The sequence below is a fragment of the Rhinolophus ferrumequinum genome, chromosome 7 (assembly GCF_004115265.2).
Source record: "Rhinolophus ferrumequinum isolate MPI-CBG mRhiFer1 chromosome 7, mRhiFer1_v1.p, whole genome shotgun sequence".
In the NCBI taxonomy this organism is placed as follows: Eukaryota; Metazoa; Chordata; class Mammalia; order Chiroptera; family Rhinolophidae; genus Rhinolophus; species Rhinolophus ferrumequinum.
The window spans coordinates 88799001-88813817 of record NC_046290.1 but is presented as its reverse complement, the minus strand read 5'-3'; the positions used below and the strand labels follow the sequence as shown (position 1 = coordinate 88813817).

The 14817-nt window shown below is 36.1% G+C and overlaps 1 protein-coding gene across 1 annotated transcript in view; it reads left to right on the top strand.

Moving 5' to 3' along the window:
* Window positions 1-14817, top strand: part of FBN2 (fibrillin 2) — a 264303-nt gene that overhangs the window by 123114 nt on the left and 126372 nt on the right. Inside the window, exon 8 of the mRNA XM_033111165.1 lies at window positions 10584-10709. Coding sequence (XP_032967056.1) covers window positions 10584-10709 — 126 coding nt within the window. The remainder of the gene's footprint in view (window positions 1-10583; window positions 10710-14817) is intronic.

Sequence of the window (14817 nt, the reverse complement as noted above, 5' to 3'; positions counted from 1 at the left end):
GTTTGCAAAAACCTCCTCCCATTCAGTTGGTTGCCTCTTTATTTTGTCGATGGTTTCTTTTGCTGTGCAGAAGCTTTTAAGTTTGATATAGTCCCATTCATTTATTTTAGCTTTTACTTCCCTTGCCTTTCAAGTCAAATTCATAAAATGCTCTTTGAACTCAAGGTCCATAAGTTTAGTACCTATGTTCTATGCATTTTATTGTTTCAGGTCTTATGATCCATTTTGAGTTAATTTGGGTACACAGTGATAGATAGCAGTCTAGTTTCATTCTTTTGCATTTGGCTTTCCAATTCTCCCAGCACCGTTTGTTGAAGAGACTATCTTTTCCTCATTGTATGTTTTTGGCTTCTTTGTTGAAAATTATCCGTCTGTTTTTATGTGGGTTTATTTCTGAGTTCTCAATTCTGTTCCACTGGTCTGTGAGTCTGTTCTGAGAATGGCATTCCAACTGTCTAGTTGTATTTTTCACTCCGTTATGAATACCCTCAGCTCATGGGAAACTTTCATTACTCATCCATACTTTTTAATTGGCCACCTCCATCCTTTGGCTCCATCCTAGGTCCTCTCTCTGGAACAACCTCTGCTATCTTCTTTGCAGGTTGAATCTCTCTACCACATTCTTTGGAGTTCTTTATCAACTACTGTGTCCTCCCGGTTCTCATAATTGAATTGAGATGACATATTGTTAGTCGTCTCTTATTGGGCCTTGTTTTACATTTATCTACTTACCGTAATAGATTACAAATTCATGGAGGTTAGAGATTATGTGTAGCTATTATGTGGCATGTGACAAACTGAAGGCCTTTAGTCAGGAATTATTTAATAAGCTCATAAATGAATAGTAGGTGCCCAATTGAAGTCTGATTATTTGATATTTAAAGAAAGAAAGTTGAAAGTTTTAAAGAATGAATAGTATGTTCATTATTACTTCAAACAAATTATGTTTAAGAAGTTACACATTTTTATTAGTTATAATCAGTGAGCTAAATTTTCCATGTGTTTAAATTTTAGTCTTATTCAACCATTTTCTATAAAAATACTTTTGATCAAGGCATAGAACAGAGCTTATATTTACCAGTTAGAGCTGAAGGTAAAACAGAAGGATAATTCAGAAATTTCACAACTATTCTAACCAGACATGATCTATACTCTTATACTCTATGGAAAAGTAATCACAGGAAGATTCTAGGGATTATATATGCCTACCTCCCGACAAATTGTATATAACTGAAAAATAGCTGCACGTTAATTGGCAGGTCTGAATAAGATAATACATCAACTTTCTTGATTATAATAATAATGTAATAAGTAAGATCTCCAATGGTTCATGGTTCATACTAAATTAGAAAACCTGAATTAAGTGAAAAAGTATGTGGGAGGGCAAGGCTTCCAGAATGATGAACTAAGGACCTCAGTAGACCCTGTCCCCAGCAAAATAAGAATTTAACTGATGAAATTTGTTTAGGAAAACAGACACACACACACACACACACACACACACACACGCCCCAATAATTTTAAGCCCCTGAAATTCTCCTAAAGGCCTACAGCAAATAGATATTAATTCAAGAAAATCTACTAAATGTTGGTAAGAACAGCAAAAGTCAACTAGTGTTTGGGCCACAGCTTTCCCCCTACACTACCACTCACCTGTGTATTCCAGAAGCTCTACCTGGGTGGGTGCTCTAATCCGTGTGGATGCAGCCAGGAAGCCGGGGGCCAACCTCCTCTCCCAGCTACCACACTGGGACTAAGGTTTCGCGTCAGGAGGGCCATGCTCCCAGTGTTTCTCATTCTTTCCCCTACCCCGTCCATTTGCAGGAGCTGTAATCCAGATGAGAACCACAGAGAGGATTCTCTTCCTTCCCCACCCACAGGCGGGAGCTCTCTTGCAGGTGCAGCAGACCAAGCATCGTGGGTACCCAAACACCCCAACTCTAGCTTGCTCGTAGAGCAGAGGTTCCACTCAGGGAGAGATACACTGAGTACACCGGGCCCTGCCAATCTCCTTCCCCCAGTACCTCCTGGCAGAGCAGAGGCATCACTCTAGGTAAAATGAGATTCCGCCGCCAGCATCACTGGATTGTCCAGAAGAAAGGCAGACCAGAGGATTAAGAACCACTCAGCTCTTCCTGAGAGAATGACTTTATCTGCAACTGAGACTAGAGAACTCCATGTCTAAGGTCAAACATGGTTGAAATTTTGGTGGAAAGCAATTAGAAGGAGGTTAGTCTCTCCAAGATTCAAGCAAAACAGCAGAATAGCCAGAGACTTAATAGAGAGAATTAGAGAGACAGTTCAGAAGAGCCCTCCTAGGATCACAGTCAACTCTGAGGTTTGAGAAGGGTAGGCTACACCCACTCAGGAGTAATCAGAGTAGGATGTGTGACAGACTTGAAAGCATTCCTCAAGCCACACACAGACCTGTCAATACAGGCAGAAGCTTCACTGGCACAAAGAGCTTAAACACAACTTCTGACCAAACATTGGATAATTAAGCTACTTTGACCCAGGGGTGACTTCTAGGGGGCCAGGCTTACAAATAATAGCACAGTCATTCCTGGCAGTTAGAAATTATGTGCAGCGATAACAGCCTCTAAGCCACACACACATCCAACAGTAAAGGGTAAAGCTCTAACTGACTAAGGGGCCATAAACACAACATTTGACCAATAAGTATGTTGTGCAGTCTACAGAAACATACTTTAGAATAGAAAATATAGATAGGTTGAAGACTAAAAGATGGAAAAAGATATGCAAATGACCACCAGCTAGAATGGCTAAATTATTATCAGACAAAATAGACTTTAAATAAAAAATGTTTCTAGAGATGGGGCCATTTTATAATGATAAAATAATTAATCCATCAGAGTTTTATAATGATTATTAAAATATATATACCCTAACAACAGATCCTCAAATATATGAAGCAAAACTGACAGAATTGAAGGGAGAAAGAGACAAATTATCTATAATGGTGGAGCATTCAATAACCCACTTTCATTAATGGATAAAATTAATACAACAACTAGGCAGGAGATCAAAAAGGAAACAGAACAATGAATAACACTATAAACTAATTATATCTCTCAGAAATATAAAGAATACTCTACCCAACACCAGCAGAATATACATATTTTTCAAATGCACACAGAACATTATCCAGATAGACCATATGCTAGATCATAAAACAAGCTCAATAAATTTAGAAGGATTGAAATCACACAAAGTATGTGCTCCAGCCAAGCACATGGAATTAAATGAAAAGAAGGAAGTTTGAAAAATTCATAAATATGTGGAAATTAAGTAACAGACTCCTAAATAACCAATTGTTATTGGTTATAAAGAAAAATCACAGGGAAACTAGAAAATAATTTGAGATGAATGAAAACAAACACAAAACATGCAAAATTTGTGCAGTTCATTTAAAGCAGTCCTTAGGGAAATCTATAGCTGTAAACATCTATATTAAAAAGAAAAATCTCAAGTCAGTAACCCGATTTTCCACTTTAAGAAATAAAAGAATGATAAACTCAAATCAAAGCAAGCAGAAGGAAGACAACAATAAATACTAGGGTGGAAATAAGTAAAGTCGAGCTTAGAAAACAATAGAGAATGTCAACAAAACCAACAGTTGGTTGTTTGAAAAGATCAACAAAATCAATAATCCTTTAGCCTGAACAACAAAAAAGAGGGAAGACTCAAGTTATTAATCAAAAATGAAAGAAGGGCCATCACTATTGACATATAGAATTATAAAGTAATATTATGAACAACTCTATGCCACTAAATTAGATAACTTAAACAAAAAGTACAAATTCCTAGAAAGACACAAACTACCAAAACTGACTCTAGAGGAACTAGAAATCTGAGTTGGTTATAACAATACATTAAAACATGATGTAATAAGTAAAGAGATTGAATTAGTAATTTAAACATTTTCCACAAAGAAAGAAAATCCCAGGCCCAGCTGGCTTCAATGGTAAAGTCTACCAAACATTCAAAGATAAATTAATACCAATCTGTATAAACTCTTCCCCAAAATAGAGGAGGTAGAAATGCTTCCCAACTCATTCTCTGAGGACAGTATCACCATGTTATCAAAACCAGGCAAAGAAAATAGCAAAAAAGAAAATTATAAATTAATATCTCTTATGAATGTAGATGTGAATATCCTCAATAAAATATCAGCACACCAATTCCAGCCACATGCAAAGAGGATTATGCATCATTATCAGTTAAGACTTATTCCAGGAATGCAAGGTTTGTTCAGTATCTGAAAATCAAGTAATGTAGTAATATGTAAAAATAAAGGACAAAAACCATGCAGAAAAAACATTTGAAAATAATCTGACACCCTTTCATAATAAAAATGATCAACAAATTAGGAATAGAAAGGCACATCCTCAACCTAATAGGGCATTTATGAAAAGCTACAGCTAACATCATACTTACTGGCAAAAGAATGAATGCTTCCTCTAAGATCAAGAGCAAAACAAACGTTCACTCTCAAAATTTCTATTCAACATTGTTCTAGAGATTCTAGTTAGGGCAATTAGGCAAGAAAAGGAAATTAAAAGTATCCAGTTTAGAAAGGAAGAAGTAAAATTACCTACTTGCAGATGACATGCCTTTACATGGATAAGGGGTTAACTAAAGTGATTAAGGTATCCACTAAAAAGTGAAGAAGGTATCCTCTAAAAAGCTATTCAATCCACTAATGAGTTTAGCCAGGTTGCTGGTATACAATATCAATATATAAAAATGAATTCTATTTCCATATACTAGCAGTGAGCATTCTGAAAATGAAACTAAGAAAATAATTTCATTTACAATAGGATCAAAAACAATAACATGCTTAGGAATATTTAACAAAGGAAGTGAAAGAATTTTACACTTAAAGCTACAAAACCTTGTTGAAAGAAATGAAAAGATCTAAATAAATGGAAAGACATCCCATGTTCTAGACCAGAAAACTTAGTATTAAGATGGCAGTACTTCCCAAATTGATCTATAGATGCAACACAATCCTTGTCAAAATCTCAACTTGGTTTTTTTTTGCAGAAATTGACAACCAAATCCTAAGGTTAATGTGGAAATTCATAAACAAATCGTATATCAGATACAGAACTCTTACAACTCAACTATAAAAAGACAAATAACTCAGTTACAAACTGGGCAAAGTTATGAATAGGTATTCTCAAAAGAAGACATATAAAAGGCCAATAAGCTCATGAAAATGTGCTCAACATCGTTAGTTACTAAAGAAATGCAAACCAAAACTACAGTGTGATACCACTTCACACCATTATTTTAAATAAAAAAGAGTATGTGTTGGCAAGGATGTGGAGAAATGGAAATCTCCGTACATTGCTAGTGAGAATGTAAAATATTACAGTTGCTTTGGAAAACAATTTGGCAGTTCCTTAAGAAATTAAACATAGAGTTACTATATGACTCAGCAGTTTCACTTCTAAGAATATATTTGCCCAAGTGAGATGAAAACGTATGTCCACACAAAACTAGTACACAAATGTTCATAATAGCTTTATTCCTAATAGCCCCCAAATGGGAACAACTCACATATACATCAAATGATGAGTGGATAAATAAAATGCGGTACATCCATACAGTGGAGTATTATTCAGCAATTAAAAGAAGTGAAGTGCTGATAGATGTCACAATATGGATGGACCTTCAAAACATTAGGCTAAATGAATGAAGCCAGTCATGAAAGATCATATGTTTTATGACTCCATTTATACGAAATGTTTAGAACAGAGAAGTCTATAGAGAGAGATTAGTTATTATTAGTTATAGATCTATTATTTATAGATTAATGACTGTCTAAGGCTTGGAGGGAGGGAAGGAGAGTGACTGATAATGGGATGGAATTACTTAACAGAGGGATGAAAATATTCTCAGATTAGGTTGTAGTGATAGTTCCATAACCCTGTAAATATACTGAAAACCACTGAATTTTGTAGTTTAAGTAGGCAAATTGTATTCCCGCACAATTATTATATTTAAATAAACTTGTTTATAAATATACAATGAAATTCTGAGTACGATTGGTACACACCATGCTTTCAAAACCTGAAAAGGGGAAAGAAAACATTAATTTTCCATTACAACTTGTTTTATCATTTTGATAATGCCATTATCCTTATAAAAGCTTGAAATAGTTAGCAATTTATTGCATTTAAAATTTAGTCACACATTTTTCTAATTTCTAACAGTGTATTAATGAATCGAAATTCAATGTAAAACAGAAATATACTTTTTTATACCAAAAAAATTATACAGAGTGGGCCAAACGCATATAGTTCCTTGGCATGGATGGAAAGAAAATATTGTAAAAACACTTTTTTTAAAACAAAATTTCTTGTTTAATTTGTTCTAAGTTTTCTGTAACATAATTGTTACATGGACTGCTTTTATGTATGACATGTACATATTGAAATTGACAGAATCTCTAGAGCAATGTTCTTAGAATTCAGTGATATCTGAGATCACACTTAGCACTACTTACCAAATTATTCATTATATTCTGCTTAGAGTAAGATTTACAGTAAATGTTGTAAATGTTGGTTGACAAATATGAGGTTATGTGGTTTTGGCAGTCAAAAATCTGTCAGATGGTTTTGCTTAGATCTAGTTTTCTTTTTCAAAAAACCTGTGTTCAGCCTCTTCAAGTTACCTAACACTTTCCAGTCCTTTTCTTTCTTTACCCTTCCATGGCACACTTAAAAGCCCCCTCCTTTTTGACAGTGTTCTCCTTTAGCCTCCATTCATCATACTCCTCTTATCTCCCTGATCTTTTTTCCCCAGCCTCCTATACTGGCTTTTCTTCCTTGGACTCTCCGTTAGATGGGTGGCAGTTCTCAGAGTTCCCTCCTTAAGTTCAGCTCTTCTCATTTTCATGTTTTCTTTGGAGATCTCATCTGTTGTTACAACTTCAAAATGCAATTCATGGAGTTGGTCATAAACCACAAATGTATATCTTCACACCTTATGTCTTTTCTGAGTTTCAGTGTTTTAGCTGTGTAGTTAGAATTTCTGCCCGTTTCTTTCAAACATCTCAAGTTCAAAATGTCCCAAACTCAACTTACCCTCCAAATGTGTTCTTCCCTCTGTGTCCCATTCTCTGTTAATATCACTATCATCACCTCCCTTGTCAATCAAGCTAGAAGTCTGAGATATTTATCCAGTGGCAAAGTCATGTTGATCTCTCCCTGTAGCTATCAACTGAATATGTGTTCTCTTCTTCATCATAAAGCCTATTTCAAGCTCTAGTCATTTATCATTGGACTGTTTCTTATCCATCCACATTAAACACAAGGAATGTCTTTCTGAAATATTGATTTGCATGTCTAATGCTCCTGTTTCACTTAAACTCCTTCACAGACATCATTAATCACCTCAGAATAAAAACCAAAGTCCTCAGGGAGGCTCTCCAGGATTCAGCATATGGCTAACCAATTAAGTTTATGTTCTATCAGTTTTCTAACCATTTTGGTATACTTTGCATTCTTCAACTGTGCCATATTTTCAGATGCGTTCACCCATGCTATTTTTTGCTTTATTTATTTATTTATTTATTTATTTATTTATTTATTTATTTTTTATTAGTCTAAAGCTAACTGCATTCCACTTGCCACCGTAATTGGTTCAAGACTCGGGGCCCATGACAATCAGCACATTGTCCCAGCTGGAGAAGTCCTTCAAAAATTGGCATGCGACTCAATTCAGGACATTAAAAAGGGGAGATTTGCTTGGTGCTCCTTGGAAAAAAGTTTTCTCCCTCTTAGGAGAGAACCACAGGAAGAGACACCCTCTCTCCTGCTAGATGTTCCAGTCAGAGGTCTAACCTAGAACCGCTGCAGCCATTTTGCCCCCATCAGGGAAGGCAGCCTAAGGAAATCAAGTATAGAGGAGGGCATCGCTGAGCATATCTCATAGAAAGTGAGCAAGAGACTGGCTTAAATCAATCCTGAAGTCCATGACCCTCTGGACTTCCAGATATGCAAGCTATTACATTTCTGGTTTAGGTCAATTTGGATCAGTTTTTCAGATGTTTGCAGATCAAAACTTCCAAACTGATACATAAACTTGTTAAAAATTTTTCAAGGGGAGGTGGGTGGAGGCGCATTAGGTGTGTAGAGCATGAATGAAAACTGTTTCCACTGTTAAGACTGCTTTTCCCCTGAATAGATTTGGATGCACTTGTTACACCCAGGCAATACACACTTTATATTTGAGAAGATAATACTTCCAAATCTGATTATGACATATGGTCTTGAAGAACTAATACTACAAAAGAGCTACATGCATACATCCTTCTGAACATAAATGTTAATGCTAAATTTAAATTTAAATTGATGGATAAATATTGGGCATGACTACACTGAAATGCAGTAAAAAAAGGGAAAAAGCACCAAACGTTTTAATTTTTAAAATCTGGGGCTAAGTCTAGCCCAAAAATAAATGGAAAACATTCTTATTTTTCATATAGAATTCTTAAATACCTTACTGAGAGCCTTTTACATATAATTATTTTGAAGCTAAACTTTTCAAGTTTCTATTTAATTCTAAGGAGAATTGTGAAACATGGAGCTTTTATACAATAAAATATTTAATGCAAAAACCACAAATTTAATATCATTCCATGTGTTCTTCTATGTTCCAGATTTTTTTTCCTTAAAAAAGAAAAATATCAAACGTCTTTCAATTTTGTGCTCTTTTTGTTGTCGGGAAGGGTATTTGGAAGTAGAGCACAAAGAAGTTCTTTATTATGGAAGGAAATGCCTGGAAATAAGAGTTAATGCCTAAATGAAAGACTTAAGTTCCTAATTTTTAAGAGTTTGGATCAATTCTGGGTCCCATAAGTGCTTTGATTGTTGGTACAACTTTAGATGTAAGAGGATCAGAAGGCAAGTTGTTAAAAGGTCCTTCACTTTTGTACTTCTTGTTGCTGTACTTTGCTCTTCTCTCTCTCTTTTTTTTTCTCTTCCTTATCCAGAAGTGATTGATCGATTTATTTGATGATCACAGTCCAGCTGTTGTAGTTTCCTTTCTCTTCTGAACCCACGTTCAGTTTTATTACAATGCACTGCGCTAAGATAGCTACACAAGATGCAACAGGTCCTAATTTTGCACATATGGTTTCATTTTGTTGGATTAAGTCTGATGGTAACTCACCACATTATATATTCACTCCTCATGTAGTCAATTCATGTTAGAATTCTGATCTCTCTTGGGGAATTGGTAGATTTTGATTTGTACAACTGTGCCTTCAGCGGCTAACTGTTAAGCCTCAAATGAAGATATTATTTCAGAGAATGTCTGAATCTGGCAACATTTTTTATATGAATATTCCAAGAAGACACACAAGCATATAGTTATTTCATGGTACAGCTCATAGGCAAGAGTAACTTGTCAGAATAAATGGAAAAGAAAGGAATGAATAGATCAACAGAGGAATTCAAGATGGCATTGCCAACTATTTTTTTAATTGTGAGGGTTAAAGTTTTTTTTCTTATATTTACCATATCATTTTCCCTGTGTTTTTTTTAAATTGATACATTTGTAAAAAATAAATGCAGCTAAAAAGAAACTAAATGCTCAGATTCACATTTCAGTAATTAATCTGTTTGAGGTTTTTATAATTGGTGCCTGTATTCACTGGTTCTTTGCTGGGGACAGCCAACTTCCAGCATCCACTGCTGGATTTTCCTCACAATGGTTCATTTCCTTTCAAATGTATTAGCAATTAGCTCCCAGTGTACCTAATTGTAGCTTTGTTTGACTTTCCACCTCCTCTCTCTGTTTATTGAACTAGAAGAAAAGTACATTACAGCTTATATAAATGGCCAGCTTTCCTGCTTTAGGGAAAGTATAAAAGAAAGCAGACCTTTCATTAATGTGCAAGGGAATAGACTAGTCCCAGCATTGAGTAAGCTGAATGAATAAGTGCCGGGAGGTACAATAGGAAAACTGGACACCTTCCAAAGCCTCCCAGGTTTGCCCTGTGCCATGTTTCTGTATTATTTTAGATTTGAAGTTAATTCCCAGAATGTCAAATATACCCGTATTCAGATGTAAGTACAAAAACATTTCCTGAAGCCAAAGAGAAAAAAATAAAGCATTTGCCACCTTCCATTGATTCAAATAATGTGTGAAAATTATTTTTAAATATAGCTATTCCATATTTTAAAATATAATCCCTATAGGTGTTTTTTTAAAGGTTGTAGTAGGATAATTCCTAATTGATGTAGAGTGGAAACTGAAACAATGACATCTTTACTTATTTCCAATTTAAATTGCGTTGGGAGGTGGGGGAAGGATATAGAGTTTTGCTTTAGTTGGCCTTGTTTTCCTGCCATGGGAGTTGACTTTCATCTGAGTTCCCATAGATATGTGTGAGAAATTCTTTAGGGCCTGAAACAAGAGTATCTTGAGGGTTATGTGATCTGACCTAATCAACCATGAGTGTTCTCATACTTTTTTTTTTAAATCCCTTTTAAAAGCTATTTACTGAAGGCCTATCTCAATCGTCTTCTCCTTCTTCCCTTGATTAGACATCGATGAGTGCAGCGTCATTCCTGGGATATGTGAAACTGGCGAATGTTCCAACACCGTGGGAAGCTATTTTTGCATTTGTCCACGTGGCTATGTAACCTCAACAGATGGCTCTCGGTGCATTGGTAAGCCTTGTATTTTTGAAGGCACAATACACTGCTTCTTTATAATGACGGAACAGCCCAAACGGGTATGGAGATGGCAACGATTATAAAGCTATTGGGAAAATGGCTGAAAGAGTTGTTTAAAATAAACGGCACCGCTCTTGAGGGACTGATAGACGAGGTGCTCTTTGCGGAGACTTCAGTTTCAGAAGCCATCTGGGTTTGTTTTATGTTGTCAGAGTCATTTGGGAAATGAAGAAAGACTTCCTCAAGACATTGCTCTTACCCCGCATGAGAGATACAAAGACAAGAGAAAGATTTCCAAAAATCTGCTTTAGAGACAGACTGTAGCCATTAAAGGTTGTTTTATTGCTCTGAATCATGAATGTAGTCACTGTTTTGTTTACTTAGACTTTGTTTATTCTAGTGAAAATAGTCATTACAGAAAAGAAATTGACACCTTTAACTTTGTTCTTTAAGCATATTCAAACTAACGCCAAATATATTTGTATGTTCTCCTACATTTAGAAAGATGGAACAGTGCTTTCCGGTCATGGGTAGGTCATCCATTATTGAGCAAGCCTTAGACTGTAGGGTACTAAAGAGTCATGGGATATGGGAATTTGAAGAATTAAACCAGCACCCCAAAATGGAGTTGCTTCGTTCACTAGAGGATGGTCACCTGGATGGTGACAGTCTCCCTTTCCCACTGGAAGTGTATGTCAGCAACTAACTGCCAGGCCTCTGTAGATCCTGAGGTCGGCGTCCAAGTGATCTGGGTTGGTGAGATGGAAATACATTGTCAGGGATGGAAGCTAGAAGTCTGTCCCACACACAAAAGGGCTGTGGCCTGAATCCGTTTGATAAAATGTACCGATATGCCAGACACTCCTAGTTTTGGCCATCTGCCCCTTAACAAAAGTGATGTAGATCCTGCCGTTAGCATGCTATCTTGCCATCACAAATAGTAGTGGAAGAGTACAATAGCAGTAATAAACAGTAGGAGTGAGAGTAAACATAACAACAACAGCTTATGAGACATGAACTGGGTGTCTACATTCCTCATTATCTCACAGCTTTGGGGTCTCGGGCAAGCTGCTGACCTCTCTGTACTTCAGTTTCTCCTATTAAATGTTCAATAAAATATTCCTTATGATTAGTATTGTTATTATTATTATCATTATTATTATTGTTAGGAGGAGGAGGAGGAGAATATGTCTGCACTGGACCCATATATTATGCTTTATAATCCTTAAAATAGCCCTGAGTGGTAGGAACAATTATTCACATTTATAGATGAAGGAACTGAAGTGTAGAGAGGCAAGGTGACGTTCACATTGTTACAAGGCCAATAAATGGAGCTAGGATTTGAATCCAGGTCTCTCTGACTCCTGCCTGTTACTCCTGTTACGATGACCCTCCACTGCCTCCTTGCCGTGGCACAGACCCTCTGCCTAGAGAGCAAGGTCTCCAGGGAGTGGTTTTTCTGCCATCATGCTGACAGTCTGCTTGGAGAAGCAGCACGCCCATTGGGAGCCTTCCTTTCCCATCTGAGAACGATGAGATTTGAATGACAATTGTTTGTCCTTTGTGAATGAATCAGAGTTTCTGCCTTACATTAGGTAAAACATTTTTAGTGACGCGTTAAGTCTCTAAAACTGAGCAAATTAACTACTGTTAGGGTCAATGCTGCCAGTTGGCTCACTGCATAATAAGTCTGACTCATTTAACATAATTTAACAGCTATGAGAATTGAAAATTAGTAGAACTACTTACACTTGGCTTAATTTTCTTGAACTATACAGGAAAATAATGTGTGTGTGCGTGTATACACACATACACACACACACACAGACGCAATCATCCCCTTGAAAGAGGCATGGACTCCACTCTGTAGGAGAAATGCCAATTTAGGAGTCATCATCACTGAACATCATTGGTTAGATATCATGGCTTCAGGAAGCTTATATTCTAGAAAATGGCTAGAAGAAATGTGGCTGGAGAAATAAGTAAGGTTATTACCCTGAAGTTCTGGAAATATCAAATAAGGTGTATGTGTTTTATTTGATAAGCAACGTGGAGTAACTGAAGGCCTTTGAGAATGAATTAGAATACGGGTGGGAAGTCTAAGAAGAAGAGAGGCAAACTAGTTAGAAGGCAGACTTTTCCATAACGGATGTTACTGCTTTATATCATATTTCTAAATTATTGCTTTCTACTTGATTTCCTAAATTGCTAAATCTTTCTTTAGTAAAACAAAACTTGTGTTTGTTTTTTTATTTATTTAATTATTTATTTATTTTTGCATTGAAAAGGAGTCATACTCCTCATGACATTCAGATAGTCAAGCTCAAGACTCCTAGTGATTTACTGAGGTTGATTTTCTTCAAGGTCAGATATTTGGTTTCCATTAAATCATAATAAACTCTCTATATCTCTTGCATCACTATGTAAAGTCCTAAGTCTTTTCCTGGGTATTGAAAGTCCTTTAGAACCCGACCCAGACTGTATTCAGGACTCATCTCTAACCACTGGCCACCTGACACTGCACTCCCATTTCTCTCATTGCCATACATGAGCTCAGTTCCAGACCTCTGTCCACAGTATCCCCTCTACCTGAAGCATCTTGATACCCCCTCCATGCTCGTTTAAACTCAACACATCCTTTAAGTCCCAAATTAGACACCACATTTCTTTATAGCGATTTCTACCCAACCCACGTTTTCTTGTTGGACAAGATTTATCAGCCCCTCCCATAATATTTCTTGTTTCCTTCATTTCTGAGCTTATGTTGTCACAGGTACTTGTGGCTTACGCGTTGACCAGACTCTGAGTTCCATCAGGTCCTACTTTATGCAGTTTTATGTCTGTGTAGTATACAAGTTTGGGTCCTATAAATCTTTTCTGAAATGAATAGGCCAACCTGTTGGTTAATAACTGCTTTGCATTGTTTGGCGTCTTGCTGGCCATGAGGTGGTGGCACTGAGTGATGATCGGGGATGCTCAAGGCAACAGAGAGCCTGCTGGAGCTCCTGAGAATGAGGAACGATGAGCCCTCTGCTAAGCGTCAGTCCCCATTCATTTCATTATCAATGTCGTGACCCAGGAACAGAGGAAAACCCCAAAGGACAGAGAATGACTCTTGGAAATTATGAAACCAATGTTAAAATTAAGTGAGCAGCTTAAAATTATTTTGAATAACTGTGTTACATTTGGAATAAGTATGTGTTTTCCATATGGGAGAACAAAATAAATCTAACATGTTAATGTGTAAGAGATCTTCGACTTTGATTTTTAAAAATCTGAGTCTGTATTTTCTTAGATTGAATTTATTTATGATTGAATTATATATGCCATGGCTATTTCCAGGCTATTTATTTTGTAACTACACATATGCTCACAATAATGAGTTGGACAAACTCAAAACTTTCTTGAGTATGAAACTGCATGTTATCCGCAGCTTTATTCTAAGAACGGCATATGCTGAATGCTCCCCTAATTCTTTATTCTAGTTAACGAAAATATCCTGCGTCTGTACTACACTATAAAGCATCAATAAACTTCCTTTTTCTTTTATGTGTAGGAAACAGTTTCATATGGCAGGAGAGTCTAGCTGGGCACTTTATTTATAAAAGAAGATAGTTTTTCCATTTCATTTGATGCTAAATATAAAAGTCAAATTTCTAATTTAATTTTATCTAGTGTGTCCCATCAAGATTGTTAAATATCCAGGAAAGAGCTTTACTTTTTAACAGAGTACTAACATATGTCAGTTCTAAAAAAAGTGGAGCATACCTAATTATCTTTTTTAGAAGCATTTTTAATAGCACAACTTAATGGCCTTTATGTCAGTTTGGAATTCAGTGTCATTGTAGTATACATTGCATTATTAATACCTAGTGTTCACATTGTAATATACTGTGTTTCCCTGAAAATAAGACCTAGCCGGACAATCAGCTCTAATGCGTCTTTTGGAGCAAAAATTAATATAAGACCCAGTCTTATTTTACTATAATATAAGACCAGATATAATATAATATGATATGATATGATATAATATAATATGTGGGTCTTACATTTTTGCTCCAAAAGACGCATTAGAGTTGATTGTCCAGCTAGCTCTTGTTTT